Source organism: Acipenser ruthenus, chromosome 2 (assembly GCF_902713425.1).
Source record: "Acipenser ruthenus chromosome 2, fAciRut3.2 maternal haplotype, whole genome shotgun sequence".
Lineage (NCBI taxonomy): Eukaryota > Metazoa > Chordata > Actinopteri > Acipenseriformes > Acipenseridae > Acipenser > Acipenser ruthenus.
Window position 1 is genome coordinate 55,739,676 of NC_081190.1, and position 19,319 is coordinate 55,758,994.

Consider the following 19,319-nt stretch of genomic DNA (forward strand, 5'->3'; position numbering starts at 1 on the left):
TCCGATTATACTTCAAATATCCATGTCCCTTTAGTACAGTATGCTGTGGAGCCTCTCGATACGATAAGTTCAGTAAAATCTTGCTGCTGGTCTAGCTGTACTTACAGAAAGTTACATTAAAAATTATTTACAAACCTGCAGCAGCTGCATGGCAATTTCATAGATGTCTCTGGAAGAATCAGCTGCTTTGAACAGGATCAGATTGAGCAGGATCACTGTGTCAAACTGGTAATCCCTGGAAAGTGATTCAGAGGTCATCATTCATGTTTGATTTTCTGTATAATCTTATATAACCATTCACTAAACTAACAAAACAAAAACAAAACAAATGCTCAAGGAGATCATACAAGATGCGCATGCTCTGCCTAGGGCTCTATCCTCAGACTATCTGCTGTTGTTTTTGGGTTGAATTTAGCCAATAGAAAAAAAAACACCCCATCACATTCCCAAATACAGCCCCAGTAACAGAAAAAATGACTGCATTTTAGTTGATATGATTACTTTGAATTATATTCCAAACCATTTTTTTGCTAAGTGTATGAATTACAAAAAATACATGCATTAAAAAAATGATGCATGATTTCTACATGACAACAAGGAGGTTGTAATTTGGTAAAAGCAACAAAAAGTAGCTAGGTAAAATATATATATTTTTTAAACCTATTTGTAAATTCTTCAGTGTTCAGCAGCTACTTACCTGTTATGGAACACATTAGCAATTGCCTTAAAGCAGCCAGCTGCCACACGTCTTGAGCCAGTGTAACACCGGTCCACTGCCCAGTACATCAGGTTACTCTGGTCTGGATTCAGCTCCAGTAACAACATAACTGCTTCGCAACCCAACTGATGGACCTGCATTGGGACACAATTGTGCATTGTAAGGACTTATTGCTGTTAAATAAGCATTCCGTGTAATTCTAGAACAACAAATTCACAATTTTTTTATTGAATACTTTTTTTTTTTAAATTAAATTGCCATTTTAGTACAATTGTGGAGAAACTATAGTGTTCACATTTCAGTTTAAATGTATTTCTCCATCACTCCTACCAGGAACAATACTTACAGATTGCCACTAGATGGCACTGTTGAAAAATAAATGAATGCAGTTTGCTCCATGTGCTTTTCTAACTCTGCACAGATTTTAACTAGATGTGCCACTCTGCTGCACCCCCCACCTCCCCCCTACCCCACTGATTTCTGCCCCACTTATTTCAATTAAATTGAATCCCTTCAATAATGGAGCTCTTTAATATAAATACATAATGAACAAATACCACTGCAGAAAAAAGTAAAGAACAATAAGAGTAAAACAACATCACATGCTAATCCATATTCTTACCTTTCTATCTTGAGAATCCAGTATATTGTCAAGCCATTTGTATAGATAACCATCAGATGACAGTCCAACATTATCAGCTACAGGCCCGCAACACAGCACGGCAGACATAGCCTTTGAAACAGAAAAGAAATTGACAAAATAAATGTCTGACAAAAAAGCTACGTTTTTTTTAGAATTCGTCAGTGCATCATCCTTAATTCTAAATTCTCTAGAATGTTTAAGGGAACTAATCAAATGCATCAGAGAATCTACACTGTACCATAGTCCCTTTAAAAGACTGAATTGCTACCCTGAAGATGAAACACTGGGTTTAGATTTTTATACTGGTGTGTCTGCTTTATTGTGACATAATAAGCAGGCTGTTGAAAAATGTATTGCATTTGTAATAATCGCCTGTGGATATCACCATAAATGCCTCTTGCTATGTACATGAAAATAAACAAAGAAACAGATATAAAAGTAAAAATGATGATAAAAAACAAAACAAACCTTTGGTTAACAATAAAATAGCATTACATACAGATGGCCACCCTACAGTCAGTGTTCTTTATTACGTTGTTCATTATACTGTTTAAGATTAAATATATAAAATACATGTAAGTGTAGAAGTGTACCTTTAAGGCACAGTACTGATGCCTGTTGATCTGCATATTCCTGTCGCTGTATCTGTCTAAGGGTGTGAACATGATGCTGAAGGGACCAGCCCAGTGGCTGAACAGCATGAACAGACTGTGCCGCAGGCTCTGCTGGGGGAAGATGGTCCTTCTCTGGTGTACTGGAACAAAAAGAAGAAATCATTGTCAAATGTCTCAAATTTCCTTTTATCCAGTGGCATGCCAAACCCCAATAACTACCATATGTTTGTCGTCCTGACAACCACAACGGCAAAACCATCAGGACAGTATAAATAACTTTCTTGCCTTAAGAAATCAGGAAGAGGAAGAAAAAAAAAACAACAGCTATTCCCTCTCTATCAGTAGAACATGTTGGCTTTTAGGGCTCACCGCTGAATCTAATTCACAGGTGACAAAAGAGCTCAACTACTTTTCACATTCCAGTCCCCAAGTGAACATGATAAGCCATACAATGCAACGAATACATGAATACATTTATTTATTCATGTTTACATGACTGGGAGCCCTGGAGACAGATGATTCATTATTCAAACATGTATGCCAGTGACATACACTGCAGCCATATCTGTATTCATCAGTATCATGACCTACACCCATCGTATGCACAAATGCATCCATATACATATGGACAGAGAAACAACTCCACTTTGATCCTCAGTGGGGGATGAAATATTATACTATACACTTCTTTGGATAGGAGCTACATTAGGAATGTCATAAAAGAAAGTCAAGCAGGACACGGTGTCTCAAGTAGGAGGCCAACAATCCTAACCGCAAGGGCTCATCTAGGAAAGTGAGCCACAGCTGCAGGAAAAGTGACTGTGATATGTCAATGATGGCGGAGTAAACCACAGATGAAAATCGAAATACTCGGCTCCACATGAAAGTTGCAATTTCTAACCAGGTGTGGAATTATGGCAACAGTAAGTTGAAGAGGATGCTTCGTTTCTACATGACGTAATGTAGTGAACAGAGATGTACATGAAAAATGTTCAAATGGCAAAATAGGCCCAGAGGCAGGCAGCTAGTTCTAAGAGCGTAATTTTCCCTCAGACCTAGAGACAGAATCAAATGCCCAGCAATAAGCAGCTTTTGAATAGAATAAAGGTTTAAAAATCACGTATTTACCCAAAATGATAGATAGAAAATAATTATTATAATAGTAACTTGCTGTATTTTATCAAGTAAAACAGAAAAGCTACCAGCACAAATACAAAACGCCTGTCTCTAAAATGCACTTCGTATGCATACAACATACACTCATTAGGGCGTCTGTCAAGCAAATACAAAAAAAGAAAGAAAAAAAAAACTCCTGCTACCTTCAAACCAAAACTAAAAGCTTATTACTGTGCTGAGAATACCTCGTTTTCAGCTAAATATGGCTGCTCGTTTTCACTGCATTTTCTCAGGTACAGCTAACCAAAGATATTCTATTTATTCCTATTATATTAAATAGAATATCTTTGAGCTCACCTTGGAAGTATTTGCGCTACATCAAAGGTCAAACGGCATTCAAACATTGAACCTCGAGTCGCTATTGAAACAATCTTTAAAAATGTATCAGTGTTCTGTAAATGTGTTGGCTGCAAAAACACATAAGCAGACAAAAATAGATTTTTTAAAACAACCCTGAGTGACAAATTCAGCGACATTTTCAAGTTTTGTAAACCTTTTAAAATGATGTTGACACGCTATTGAAAAGGAACATGCAATTTCCAAATTTTGCTGCCTTTAAAAATCAATAAAAAATACACAGGAGAAAGAAAACGGCAAACCTTAAACCTTAATACTACATAGAAATAATTATTAAGTTTTAAAACCACAGGCACCTTCAAATTATTAGTAAATTGTAACATATGCCACTGACTCACTAGGTCAATGTATAGTAACCAAATGCGCGGTGCTAATAAAAGTATGACTTTACAGTGTAAAATGCTGCAAGGAAAATAAAATGCACATATATTTCATGGTAAATTACAAGAAGCTGAAAACAACTTTTCATTTTTGCTTACGAAATCAGCTCTTGGCTCACCAACGCCCGCCATTGCTACAGTACACATTCCAAACACACACTAATTTTTCACAGTTCCCAAAATATTTTTTAGATGGAAAATTGGCTGTAGACAGAACACTCCCATCCATGTCTTCTATACGCCAGTGTACGGTAGTACTTACTTTGTACAGTAATATTTACTTTGTACAGTAGTATTTACTTTGTACAGTAGTATTTGACAGTGGCACACATTTGATCTTTTGACTTAGTGCGGCTTCCTTGCCTAGCATTTGCTCAACGATGTCCAGTTCCTCCCTGATTCAGGCCTTTTTGATTTTGTAATGTGCAGAGGTACAAGATACAATGCTTTCAGGGCAGTTTTCTTAAAACATGCGTCTTGGCGAATAGTTTTAATTTTTTCTAAGAAATAAACCACAGCTTTTGTTTGTGCATTCTGGGTAATTAAATGCCTTTTAAATTTGGAAGCCTTCATGCTTTTTTGCAAGTATTTCTAGGCACAACACACTTTGGAGCTGGATTGTTTTCAGTCCCACACACAATGAAGCCAAACTCAATGTTACTGTGGTCATATTTCCATGATACAGGTTTGCTTTTCTTTTCAGGTGGAGGCATTGGACTTGTACTTAGATTCCCTCTTTTTAAGAATGTATCAATTTTAACAAATTGTTGCGTAAATACACACTATCAGCCTACTACCACGCACTGGTGAGGTGAGCATGTAAGAGCATGTGATAGCTTTCTTGTCTAGACCATTTTACAAGCGGGTGGGGGACTACATTGCTGTAATTTATTTATAATGTATTTGTCTAGTAGTGATCTTATCTTTTATGTGTTTTGTTTTCTCAGATTAAAAATATTTATGGTAATTATTTTCTGATTAATTTCAAACTAAAAATATGTTTATCTTTTACTTTGTTTGGTTCCGCGACCCACCCCGATACCTCTTGCTACCCACCATTGGGTCACGACCCACAGTTTGGGAACCACTGGCTTAGATGACCCTTTAAAAATAATTCTACCGTTCTAGCAATTTGTACTACATTAGGCAGAAACTATGACACCACAATACACACAGTATTTGAGATCCTGAGTAATTTAGCAAAATGATAGTAATAATATTAACAGGCCACTGGTTATCCCCTAGGAAAAGGGAAAAACAGACACCTTTAGGAAAAGTGTCAAATCAAAAATTAAGACGACACAGTTTTAATATGAATGATTTGGATTTTTGTTACCTGGAACATTCTGAATGATGTTTGCCACCAAGGCACTGAAATGACATCTAATATCCTTTAAGGTATCAGAGTCCTTGTCGTTCTCAGCTTCCAGCAGCTGCCTGGTTAGATCTACGTACTCCAACAAAGTGTTGTTGAGGCAATGTGTTTCACTATCAAGGCCTCCACTTGCACTAGACAATGAGAAGAAACACAAGATTTTTGTTATGTTCTATTGCAAGAAAAGGAAGTGGGCTAGTTCAATTCCTGTAACAACAAATAGTACTATTTATTTTTGTCTAATAGCTAAAGAAGAATGGGTATCAACATTAGTGTTCATAGAAAACTTTGCTTTTATTCTTCCAGAAACCCAGAAGGAATAAATGGGCCTAGAGACATGTCGAAGCTCTCTGAAGCAGGCCTGTGGCTTCACTGGTGGATTTGTATGGGAAGGCCTTGCAGTCTAAGCAAATATATTACCAGGGGGCATGAATCACCAGCAGCCAGGGTGAGGGAAGTCAAAAGGGGCCTGGCAAATAGCATACATAGTTATTTGATAAATGAGTCACAGTGCAGGTTCACACAATTCTTGCTCCACTTTGCTGGATGAGTACTTACGTTTGACTGATGACTCCAGCATCTGCCAGCAGTTCAAATATCCTAACAAGCTGTACTCGCAAAATATCCCGACGCCTGCGTCGCTTCATATTCTGTACAGACAGGAGACAGAAAGGAAAGTTTAGTGTTTTCATTTCACACCCCCTTGAATCTATCAAATATAAGCCCACGATTTCCTTGATTCTAGAAAGAATATATATTAACTAAAAGACGTGATATTTCATATATAAGTTCACCAAAAATACTTACTTCTGGTCTCCTTTCAAGTGCTTCCTTTATTATGGGGTTCAATTCCTCTATAAGTTCTCTGTTAGGAAATAAAGATAAATGTTAGAAATGGAATACTTACACAATGGTGTCCAGCTATGTTTATTTTAGTATACAAATAATTAATCCTCAAGTTCTAACCGCTTCAAAAACTATTCTGGTTCGTGGTACAACCTTCCCACGTACAAGAAACTCACCTAAAGGCTACAGGGTTGGTCCTGCCAAGCCCTAGGACAAGGGATTCAGTGATATCCATGCTCTCAGAGCGCATCATGGGGACTATGTGCTTGAACAACGAGGAGGGGGACGGAATGCCAGTAATCATCTAAAAACACAGAAAGAGAGATTAGAAAGACCCTGTCTGAAATGTGCAGCTCAAACATGCACTTCTGATAGACTAACAACAGTACACAAAGCAGAAGCAAAAGCAATTATTTCTACTTTTTATTAAATAATAATTATATAGAAAAGTGACTTCAATTGATAACAAAGAAATCAATATGTGGTTAAAAATAATTCCATCTGTGAAATAATCAAAGAATACATCATGTAATACACTATAAGAACACTGACAAATCAGTGTACAGTATTGTTATTTTATTGAGCATGTATCCCTAATCAATGAGCTGAGGGGCTGAGTGAAGGTTTCCTCCTCACCTTGGAGTCGATGCAGTATCCGCTATCGGGAGTAGACGCCAGCGTCTCGGGTGGGGAGCAGCGCACAGACCCTGACGAGGTGGAAGAAGGGGCAGAGGTGGCTGCACTGCAGCACAGGATCAGATAGTTCCTCCAGAGCCCAATGTAAGAGTCACTGCTAGTGGTTGTGTTCACCTTCTTGGCATTTATGGGACTACTACAAAGGAGACACAGGCATTGAAATGGAAATATAATCATTACCGTATGGGTATTTATCTTGTACAGACATATACCAAAGAGTATATGTGGCCTGTGGCTCAGTCATGCCCCGCCCCTGAGGGTAGAAAAGTACTGCGCTCACAGATCTCTTCATCATTTTTCTCCTAAAAAATGGAGGGAGAAACTCACCTCTATGCCTGTGTTGTAAGCTGCCCCTTAACACTAGTTCCAAAACCAGGGTTTTGAGGATCCACGACATTAAGTCTGTAGAACCTAATAAAATGTTATGGGGAGTAAGCCCACACTGCTGCATTGCACATGTCCTTGACAGATGCACCCTGGAATAAAGCCCACGAAGTTGCCATGCCCCCCTGGTGGAATGGGCAGTGAACTTTTCTGGAGGGGACACGTTGGCCAGCTCATAGGCAGTCCTGACCGTGTCCAATTGACCAATTGGATAGTCACTGCTTAGACAGCGCTTGACCATGGGATTTATCTCCCACCAATTTCACCTGACAAAAATGCAGTAAAAACAAAGTGAACGAGACAAACTACAGTAATGTAAAACAGATACTCATTAAACAGTTTGAGATACTGTAAGGTGTTTTTTTAAAAATCTGTAATCTTCTAGAAGCACTTTGGCCCGGTCCTGCCTGATTTTCTCCAGACACAGCGGTAATTTAACAATTACAAAAATAATATAAAACTTCTCGTATTTTTAGCCAAAGTCAAAATGAGAAATAAATAACTCCAGCCTGGGCCAACTTATGCTGCTGGATACCTGAGAAGGAGTGACACCGCTGGCTTCCCGTGGGGAACAAGGCCACAGTGGGAAGTAACAAGCAACAGGCTGTAGTGCACAAAATATGCATAATTAATAAAAACTATTACAACAATTATTTTAATACCACATATAATCTGTGTAAAAACACAATACATGTGAAATATATAGCAGGTAGAACAAGTTCTTATCTGAACAAGGCTCTGTGGACAGGTCAGTCTTTGAAGGAAAAATGAAGCTAAGATCTGTGAGTGCAGTCCTCTTGTAGCCCCGAGGGCAGGGCATGACTGCTCAATGAGCAGCTTTGGTATTTCTTATTCAGGTTTTGGGTCTTTAGGAGTTAAATACCCATGTGGTAATGGTTACATTTCCTACTTGAGATGGAACAGGGAGCTGACCCAAAGGGGATCACATTGTAAACACTACATTTACCATGACCATGGTAAACTATCAGCGAAATAAAGAAAAAGGCAGCAAGAAAATGTATACACAGTATAGTTTTGTTTCACCAGGAAAACCTCAATGAGACGATGGGAATCTCCTGTTTCAGGAAGCTGGACAGGGTGAGCAAACAGGTTGCTGCTACCAGTGAATGGGATCAAGACCCTGGTGCAATACAGTCACTGATCGTAGCAAACTTAATAATAAAAAATACTCACTAGCTTAAGTTCAATAACAAATGCAGCTAACTTAATTATTTAGGACAAAAACAATACCTTACAGTACATGTTATGTATAAGTGTGTATGTATACAAGATGTGCATTATATAAAGAATGTAACACAAAGCTACTCAGTCAGAAGTGTAGTTGTATGTGATATTAAAAAATAGTAAAATATGTGCAGTTCAGGGTCCATTTTCTTACAAAGCTCTATTTAACACCTGGGAGTCGGCCTCTGCTAACAATCAACTGATAAGAAGGCTCTGCATGAGACACCTCTGTGTGTAGCTGAGGTGCACTCATCCATTATTTTATGCCACGTCCTGCATTTTTGCAAAATTTCCCCTGCACAGTCCTTTGTCAAAAGGGACCAAAGGACACTCATCCGGAAAAGGTTTAAAATTCCTCATGTCAAACATAGATCCTAATATCATTTACATACCAGTATATAAAGAATGAATACTGTCCTGGGAACCTCTGCTATATATAAACCCTGCCAAATCTGTCAAATTGTCAGGATAAAAAACATAACATAACAAATCGCACCGATAAGAATTAGCTACACGGTCCCTTTGCTCTGGCAGAAGAGGACCGAGGAGCTGCCAACATCCACATCCACCCAGTGTAACTCAACATATAAGATATCGCTTTGCCTCAACAACGACAAAACAGCATGGGAAAAGATAAGACACACTACCAACAGCAGAAACCTAAAAAAAAAAAGTATATTCCCACTCAACAGTATCCATTCCGGTAACCAAAACCTACTAATTACATTCTAACAGACATTAAACTATCCAATTATGAATACCCTCTCTCCACATGGTTCTCAAACCTGTTGGCCAGCCTACAGAAACAAGTTCCAGATAATAATTTACATTAATTTCTTTACTGCCACTAGTACTCCTCTATTCTTTAATTTATTCACATTATAGATTGAAGGGAAGTGCATTTCTCTGTTTTTAACAAACTAGACTGAAATTAGTCATAGTGCGGCAGTATACAGTACAGTATATACTTTTTCCTTTATAAGCTATTTAAAGACCATTTTATAGGCCATCTCCCTTGGCATACTCTTTGAAAAAGGTACAGCAACTACTTTGTCAAGGAGATAACAAAAAATTACAAAAAGACAATACTAGTAACTAGTAGATAGCTAAGTTTTGTAACATTTACATGTTGATTTTCCTTTAACAAAAAAACCTTGTTTAATCTATGCCAATAGATTTCAAATGAGAATTCAAATGAAATACTGTATAATATTAAAGCAGAACACATTTTCCTTTCTCTTGGGTCACAAATCTCAGTCCTCAATTGACTGGACAAGCATTTTGAAACTTTCATTGGAATGATGCATGTGTAAGTGTGGTGACTGGTCTTAAGTTTTCAATTTCTTGACTAGAAGACCCTTACTTTATGTCCACCTGTTGGGAAAGCAGCTGCAGGCGTGTGTAAGCAAACATCCAGGCGTAGTTCAGTGCTGTAGGACAGTGCTTGGGCAGGTTCTCCTGTTTCAGGAAGCTGGACAAGGTGATCACCCAGGGGTCTTGGCCTTGGGTCACATGTGCAAAGATCCAGATGTGCGAAGGACTGACCACATCAAACTGGTGGCTGATGGGAGAGGAGCTCCATTCGGCCATTGTTTGCAGGTCAATCCCACTGGGGCAGTACAGCAGGTTAGTCTACAAGGAAAGATCACAGAGTGTGTTACATTTAGGCACACAAGGTGCAGCAGCAAAGTTAATCACAATTACATTTATATTAATCCGTCACATTTCCGCCCATCACATATCCGCCCTAACCGTTTATCCGCCATGATCTTCAGCAACGTTAGTTTATTACTGAACAGAGAAGATTAGTTCAGATATTGTAGATCCTACCAAAGTTTTCATACACTGTTTGTATGTGCTGCGTGCGCTGCCATTGCTAGCAGTGTCACGTGAGTTGTTCAGTAAATAAATCCTGTTCCCCTGCGGGCGTATCAACTTCAACCTCCATCTTGATCTCCTGCCTGTCACTCAGCAACAAATGCACGCATTCCACACAGCAGACGGCTACTCTGTCACAAGCATTAATACCCTGTATCTTTCTAAACAAGGGATTTAGGAGAGCTCCCTAATAAAAGCTGAATCTCAAAACAGTAATTGTATAATGGTATTTAAAATAAGATTAATTTATCTGAATTTTTACATATCTGCCCCTTACTCTGATCCCACCGCATCTGATACTCGACGTATTACTGTATTTCCAGTCTTTCAGATTTGAGTTATCTGTAAAAACGTGAATTCTACAGCCTGTAAAACATGACAATTCCAAAGTTCCAGTAGGATTCACCTGATCTGCTCCAGTGAGGTGGATGAAGCTCTCCAGAACAGAAGCACTGAGACGGTCCATAACATCGATTGCCAGCTCTTCATCACTCTGCAGGAAAGGAATCCATTAATATTAGTAACCAGTACCATCACAACTCAATAAAAGATCTAAGCTATCTCTACTGCATTGGCTGGCAGGTATATCATCTAGCTCTGACTCATGGAATACGCAGCCCTTCAGTATGCTGGTAGGAAAATGGGGTGAACAAGCTATTAAGTCTCCTGCATCTTGGCATGAAAAGAACTAGAAACAGGATATGATCTTGTGGATTTTTTAACACTTGAGCAGGACATGTGAATGTACAATAAATTTAGACTACCTAATGTACTTTCAAGTAGAAAGAGGAATATGTAAAAAAAAAAAAAAAAAAAAAAAAAGAGGAATATGTAAAAAAAAATGATAGTAAGTTATCATAACAATATAGTTAGAGAAAATTAAATTACAGGTAGATGGCAGGTAAAAATGCTCCAAAAAATTTCAAAAGTAGCCTGTCCTAAAATGAGAACAATGACACTTGATGGGTTAAAGTGACACAACCATTAATAGGATGAACATGAATTGAGTCAACATGACTCTGTGTGTGTGTGTGTGTGTGTGTGTGTGTGTGAATCAGTGAAAGAAATACGAGTTCCCTAGAAACATATCTGAACAGTGGGAATAGGCCACCATATTGTGCCATTACACATACCTTTGAAATGCTCAATGCTGTGTACAAGGCCCGCACTTCTCTGAGAACATTGACAGCTAATCTTCTTGTCGCTGGCCGACAGCTACAGAGCACCACCAGAGCGAAGCCCTCCACCACATGGAATACACTGGAGTAGGGGGACCTCTCGAGAGGCAGGGAGTGGGAGCTGCCATTTGAAACACCACGCTACCAGCAAAACAAACATGATGAGAAACGTCAAATAACACCGGTAATAAAACACTGTATGTCTGAAAAAACAATTCTGTGTTAATAATGATCTGACCATTTTGAAGTAATAGTGTTGAGTGTGGGGAATTTTATAAGAAACAATCTTAGGAGAGAATGTTTTAGGAGACATAAGTCTAGCAGTTACTGGCAGATGTAAATTCCCACAACAAAACCATGAGTCTGTTTAGCGGTCTCAAATGTGGTAAATACTGGATAGTGCATTGTGTGTGATGGTATAGAGAGTATATGCAATTGACTAAAGGACAGATTCAAATCTAAGACACTGAACACACTGAGTGTGTGTGTCAGACATATTAATACGGTGAACAAACCTACAACAGCCTGAAGGAAAGGTCAGCATTTATCTTTCCCATTGAAAGTATTATTACTATTTAGCAGACACCTTTATCCAAGGCGACTTACAGAGACTTGGGTGTGTGAACTATGCATCAGCTGCAGAGTCACTTACGACTACGTCTCACCCGAAAGACGGAGCACAAGGAGGTTAAGTGACTTGCTCAGGGTCACACAATGAGTCAGTGCCTCAGCCACTGGGGATCTCCTGGTTATAAGCCCTTTTCTTTAACCACTGGACCACACAGCCTCCTGTAATATTTATCACCTTGAAGGAAATACTTTTCTGGATTCTTTATAGGTCTATAGGTTTGTGATTCACCATTATATAACTACAGGCACATAAAATATGATAATGAAATGTAATGAGCTTTTTTGAATGCCTAGCCAAGTTCAAGATATATCTCTATATTGGGATGGATGGATAGATGGATGGTCGGCACAGGTAGAAAATCCGGAACCAGGTACCTGTCATGTTTGAAGTGCATGATACATATTTAAATACTATATAGTTCACATCCATTTAGTCCCTTCACACACACACACACACACACACACAATATCAATATATATATATATATATATATATATATATATATATATATATATATATATATATATATATATATATATATATACACACACCGTATTACTTTGAATTAATGCCTCACTGAGATAATCAGCTTTTTAATAGACGCCGTCCTCGAATTAACGCCGCTCTCAATAAAGAAACGTAAAGCTATTTTTTTTCTACCCCGGCTCAAAAAATAAATAAAGAAACACGCAACTCTGCCTATGTACATGACACCCCCGAAGAGACTGCAGCCTCAATCCACCATGTAATACAAACTAATGTACACACACCCTAGTAAGCAAATTTTATTTTATGGTACAGTCCCGACAGGCAACCCGAGATGAACTACTTACAGCACAGCAGCCCTTCACGTCCCTTTTTTTCCAGCAGAGTTCAGTGCCAACACAGCAGGGGATAAAACAAGGGCTGTATGTTTACCTCGTCCTCAGCTTGGATGGTGAAAACTTAAACTCACTTAAAGTTATGCCGGTCACTCTAACCGCTATCAGAAAGCTGGCCAAAGATAGGAGGTTTAGTTGTTATGTTTTTTATTCAATTGGACTATTACTCAGTCCTGTACAATTATATATATAAAAAAAAGCTTGCTTACTATCTATGAGAAGATTTAGTTTCGGTTTCTCTTACAGATAAATTACAAACAAGCAGGTAAATTACAGTGAGAAAAAAAAATAACCGAGTAGGATATATTTTAGTTTTAACAGAAATCAAACTGATATTCAGAGGTAATATTTTTCGTTAAGAAAACAAATGCATCACGCTCAACTACCGTTCTCTCTCCTTTTCTTGTCCAGCCCCATAGCAACCAATACACACTCCCGATTCGCTGGTACAGTACTCCCTGACCTCCCAACTCCCAACTAATAGGCTCGCATTAACTGTCAGTAAATGTACTGTATTCAAGCCCCAAAAACACACAAGAGTATAGTGCTGCCTCTCACGGCACAGCTTCTAAAATGCCTTAAATCATTTAATAAAACATTGCAGTGCTTGTAAAGAATAGTATTATTAATAAAGGCCGCTCTCATATAATCGCCATCTTTGTTTAAGGGCCGCAGTCATTTTGATCAAATTGAAGTAATACGGTATATACACGTACATACATACAAACATAATTTAGATATTTTATTTAACATCACGCAATCAAAGAAACTACAAAGTCTACTGGAAGCCATAATAGTATAACAGTATTTCATGTTAGATTTAATTCAATATGTTAACATAACATTACACAAACAGGTTACATTTGACTTTATGAAGCAAAATTAGTTAATTATATAGGGTAATGCAAAACTTCTGGCCATAGTTGTATATTGTGAACAAACAACAACCCGAGAGAGACTAGTCAAATAAAAATAACCTGAGGTTTATACCCAATGCATTTCTCACACTGTACCTGAGATTCCTGGCCTTTGTTATTTGACTGGACCGCTTGTTTCCACTGGCTGATCAGCTGCACCAGCATCTTCACAGCGTTATCCAGGAGTGTTGGATGAACATCGGTAACCTCCCGCACAATGAAATACACAAATCCAGACAGTACATCCTCACGCCACTCTGGGAAGTCCACCATCAAGGCCTGTAGAGTTGTGAAGGCAAGTCCTCGCAGCTCCTCATCCATGTGGATGGTCAGCCTACAGAAAGGGGGTCGAGTAAAAAAATGGTCAGAATTGAAAGAGGACCCCACTGCTTTTTTACAGAGGCCTTCAAAAAATTGACATCATTTAACTGTTGATATTGACAATAATCTCATAAAACTATGAATATGGTCACTAGATACATGTACTTTAAAAAAAATAATACTACTACTGTATAAGAATTCTGATAGAAAGTAGCCACAATACATGTCAAATTGCTTGAAAAATGTTCATCTTCAGCAAGGTTTGGGATCTATTGATCGCTTTTTTCACAGGTATTTTTTTTTTTTTTAATGCTGACAAAAGAATACTACACTACTGACATACATAAGCACTTTGCAGGAGTGCAATGCATTGATGGTGGTATGTTACTACATTGAGGTCCATATTGGACAAAGAACTCAATATTTGTATTTTGCAGTCCGATGTGTAGGTCTGAAAGTTCATAAGAGAACAACAATAAATCAGCTGAATACCAGCAATGCCATTTCAATTTATATAAGAATGGTTTTGTACAACCAATAATAAACTGTTGTGGAGGTCTTTTGAAAGTATTTTAAAAAGCAATGTTAGGCGGCTGTATGTAGTCCTTTTACTTTGTTAGCAGCTCAATGAGGTCTGCCCTGCTCATGCCATCTGGAATCAGCCTGGGTATAGCAGCCACACAAGTCCTGAACAAGTCAATCTTAGGTTTTCTTTCACCCCTAAAGCAAAACACAGAAATGTTCATCGTTTTTTAAAATGTCTTTAAAATAACATTTATTATGTTCTACTTTTGCATTTCCATATCATCCAAAAATGATTAGTTACATTCATTTTCTAATAAGTAGTGAGGTACAGTATTGAATACATAAATATTTTGACATACGTGATCATATCCTCAGGCTCCTTGTTGGACATTTGCACGTTAGTCATACTCATTGACCTTCCAACTTCTTTATCAAGATGCCTCAAGATATTGTCCAAGGCTTTCCTTACCAGTGGATAGTACAATGACATGCCTGGAACAACAGACTTGTTTTTTAACCAAAAACGTATATACAGCCAGAGACCTATATCAAAAAAGCTTTCTCCATACAATTGTAACACATTTTTTGTACCATACAAGTCAAACAGTATGGAAGCAAAACATAAAGTAGGATGTACTGAAACACATAATCATATGAATTAATCAATGTAACAAGTGTGATACATTATCTTACATAAACACACACTAACAATCTGTTTGAATTATAGTCTTCAGTGCACTGTTATATTGATCTCTTGTAATGTTAATATTTAATCTCAATGCTAGCAATCACTGTGCCTCCTAACAGCTGCTGGAAAGAACTCAAGCACATTACTGTTGCGCAGTGCAGTGACAATACTACTAAAGAAGAATAAATCAGGAACATATACTTCATTAGTTAAATAACATGAGCAATGTATATCATTAAAACCCAGAATGTTTGAACAAAGCACTTTATCAGTATTTTCACTGCACTGCTTTTATAAAAAGTAACTAAAGTACATTTTCTTCTGGAGATTACCACCATCCATTTTTATTTCCTTGACATTTTAGTCAATATTCTATAAGCAACTTCAAAACAGTAGCTTTTGGCCACAACAAATCTGTGCTATGATGCTGATCCTGTATGAAATAAAATCTGCGGAACATGAAAAATAATAGTTGCTGTTGCCCAGAAGAAAATAAACTTTAGTTTTGAACATTAGTCTTGGAAATGGAAAGCCTCAGTCACCATCACTCAGTGAACAGGACTGCAACAGATGCACATGCTGTGAACGAGGACCTACCTATCACTTTCGCCTCCTCATCGGTTAAGGTTGTAGCAAGAAAGATTTTTTTTACTCTCAGCGTGTTCCCTGATGGCATAACGACCCCCGTCGTTGGCATGGGAGGCTCTCCATCCTTCTGTTGTAGGCTGTCAGCTACGACCAGGAATGCCCTCAAACCTATATTCATTCTCTGGAATAAACCCCAAAGTTAGTACAGATGTAGCAGCTGTTATAAATCTTATCAAAACGGCTTCAAATGGATTTTCAGTACTGAGTTATTGGGGTGAGAGAGCACTTTAAGATTAAAATGATAAAGGTAGTAAAAGTTTCTTGGGTGAACAATGGCTCACAGCAAGAAACACTAAAAGAGGATGATAAAGGTTAAAAGATAATGTCAGTTATTGATATGTACCAGCCACTCACAGTCTGCAGCTAATTTAATACATGTTAAAATAAAAGGAAGACACTAAAATCTCAATTAAACTGCATTAAAAGTTACTTTCAATTCCCTTCATACTGCTAGAGAAGTTGAGACAACATGCATATTACATTTAGAATATCTGTAAAACGTATATCATAGAAGTATGTAGTCTACAAGGCACAGTGATGTTTCCCAATTTATCAGAACACAAGACGGAACACTTTTGTTTCCTTTACATTCACTTATCAATAATTGTCGCCGATAGAAAATATCTTACCTCTGGATTTATTGTGAAGGTTTTATGAGATTTTCCGACACACAGCAGGTCATATATAATTTCTTTCATTGCAAAATCAAGTCTTTCCTGAAAATACATTTCACGTTTAGAACAATGCTTACTTTTCAGAGGAACACAAAGAAACTTGTTAAAGATTTGACATGTATGGCTTATTTAATTTATCATATTTTTTTGGCAGATACTGGACACAAAAGGGCAAAAAAGAGCCATCTTACAGAATGATTCAGGATTGAAGAAGAACAGTCAGTGCAGTTCATTCATATTTTGTTTGGATCACCACCCTTGATTATTGAAATAGATCCAGTTTAACAACTGAATGGAATAGGCCAAGTATGTTTTGTGAAAACTCTTTCTGTGATTCTGTGAAAGCCTGTGATTATACTGTTTCAGTACAAATTGGTAAATAGCTAAATATAATGATTAGGATGCCAAACTTTTCAACCTGCAAACATAATACAATCAAACCCCAATCTCAATCCATATTTTAATGAGTGTATACACATGCAAAAAAGGGTTACAGATTGTTTGCATACTAGGTTGATTCACTTAGCTCACATAGTTCACTTTAAATCAGTACATATCAACACTTTTATAAGACGTGCTGCACAATTAAGCCTTTAAACATTTGATTGGCCTGTCATCAGTATTTCATCTTAACAAAACCTTTAAAGTGTAAGTTTCTTCAAGGATCATTGTATTTATTTATTCTTCTATCCCCTATTTTTATGATGTTCTAAGTTCTGTTTCTCTATAATTGAATTCTAAATGTTTTTTTTTTCTGTATCGGTCCACCCGGCATTATCTATACAAATATAATCCGAGTTGCTGGCTCCTTCATACTGTTAATATAGTATGTGATTTCTTTGAAATCAGGAATTATTCAAAAGCCAGTAATAGGACTGGCATAGATATTGCCAGGCATGTTCTGATACAGAGATCATTTTATTAAAATCCAATAATTCACCACTCAGAATGACTGTAAACATCATACATGTGTATGGGAAAGATGAATAAATAAATAAAATGGCACTTGAAGCTACTTACCTATTACTACCCGTATTATTTCATAATAGACTGAAACAGACCTCAAACCAGAGGTGGGTATACTTTAGCTGTTAAGAGGATTACAATTATTAGTGCAAAGATTTGTGATTTTTTTTTTCTAACTAAGAAACACAGACACACACATATACATATATATATATATATATATATATATATATATATATATATATATATATATATATATATATATATACACACATTTTTTTTTTCTTAAAAACAAACACTCACCTGAGCAATGAACTGAATAATTTTTACAAAGATGTTGAGAGGTGTGTCTCTGGGGACTACACTGCGTGAGCCCTTAGGAAAAAGTGCTGATACGATGCTCAAAAGGCGACTGTGGGGAGAGAGGCAAACTTGGTGTATTTTCATGGCGTTGGTGCATTAACTGCAAGATCCTGCATGTATGCAATTTGACAGAGAAGTGCTTTGGGCTCTTGGTCCAGGACCATAAAGGACACCAGTGGTAGTACAGAGACTCAGATCTGGATATTCTGGCTCCCAGTTCTAAGCTCTAACCATCTGACCACATGGTCTCTTCAAAGCACCTTCCTTAAATATGCAAAACCAAAGTGCTATAAGGCGTTCAGTTTTAACCCCAGTACTTCCTTTAGCGATCAAAATTGAATCCACCATAACATATGCCTCTCCTAAAATGTATACATAAACAGGAAGAGAAACTATTTACAAGTATAAACAAATCCCTTTTATAATTAACTGATCAAATTACAGCATTCTCTTTTGACATGCTTGATTCAAATCCATTTTATGCCAGACCAATGGCTGGATTAAACTCACAGTATTCACTTAGTAGCCATAATCTCTGTCAACTAAAACGATAAAACGTTAAGATAATCTCTTTCGCACATCAACAGCCATCGCTGTACACAACATTGGAACTATCAGGATTGTGAAATTGTAGATCACAATGAAATACATCCATGATATGTACATGTAGCAATGTAAGAGGGACATAGAGACAGATGTAAGGCATAAAGGATAGGTCTCTCCGTCAATCCCAATATCTAGAAACCCTAGATAACTTGTGCTAAACCAATTTTTATCACAATTTGAAAAGTAATTCTTAGATATACGCTAAACTTTAAAGTGTGATTATGTATAGGTGCCTGCACTCTATCCATCCTGGAGAAAACAAAGGCACTGATTATGCCACTGACTATATTGAAGCCACTGATTTAATGATGATCTTATTCTCCATTAAACAAATTGTAACATTAGTTTTTAAGTAATCTGATCCTAAATTAGCCCATTGTGTGATATGGGGCAGGTCATGATCACTGATAAGGATGATGTCATGTCTTGCAAGCTACTGACCTCAATACATTATATATGTTTATTTGTTTATATATTATTACTTATTTCTTAGCAGACGCCCTTATCCAGAGCGACTTACAATTGTTACAAGACATCACATTATTTTTTACACATTATTTTTTTAATACAATTACCCATTTATACAGTTGGGTTATTACTGGAGCAATC

At 37.3% G+C, this 19,319-nt stretch overlaps 1 protein-coding gene across 13 annotated transcripts in view; it reads right to left on the minus strand.

Moving 5' to 3' along the window:
- The window catches only part of LOC117409200 (protein furry homolog-like), a 207,520-nt gene that overhangs the window by 52,001 nt on the left and 136,200 nt on the right, over positions 1-19,319 (minus strand). For all 13 annotated transcript variants that reach the window (XM_058997432.1, XM_058997427.1, XM_058997395.1 and 10 more), the window contains 18 exons: positions 18,045-18,153; positions 16,731-16,817; positions 16,051-16,222; positions 15,125-15,257; positions 14,853-14,960; positions 14,016-14,253; positions 11,446-11,631; positions 10,719-10,805; positions 9,798-10,066; positions 6,746-6,941; positions 6,286-6,413; positions 6,071-6,128; positions 5,822-5,913; positions 5,225-5,397; positions 1,955-2,115; positions 1,341-1,451; positions 698-852; positions 136-235 (listed from right to left, as the gene is read on the minus strand). In XM_058997432.1, coding sequence (XP_058853415.1) covers positions 136-235; positions 698-852; positions 1,341-1,451; positions 1,955-2,115; positions 5,225-5,397; positions 5,822-5,913; positions 6,071-6,128; positions 6,286-6,413; positions 6,746-6,941; positions 9,798-10,066; positions 10,719-10,805; positions 11,446-11,631; positions 14,016-14,253; positions 14,853-14,960; positions 15,125-15,257; positions 16,051-16,222; positions 16,731-16,817; positions 18,045-18,153 — 2,563 coding nt within the window. The remainder of the gene's footprint in view (positions 1-135; positions 236-697; positions 853-1,340; positions 1,452-1,954; positions 2,116-5,224; positions 5,398-5,821; positions 5,914-6,070; positions 6,129-6,285; positions 6,414-6,745; positions 6,942-9,797; positions 10,067-10,718; positions 10,806-11,445; positions 11,632-14,015; positions 14,254-14,852; positions 14,961-15,124; positions 15,258-16,050; positions 16,223-16,730; positions 16,818-18,044; positions 18,154-19,319) is intronic.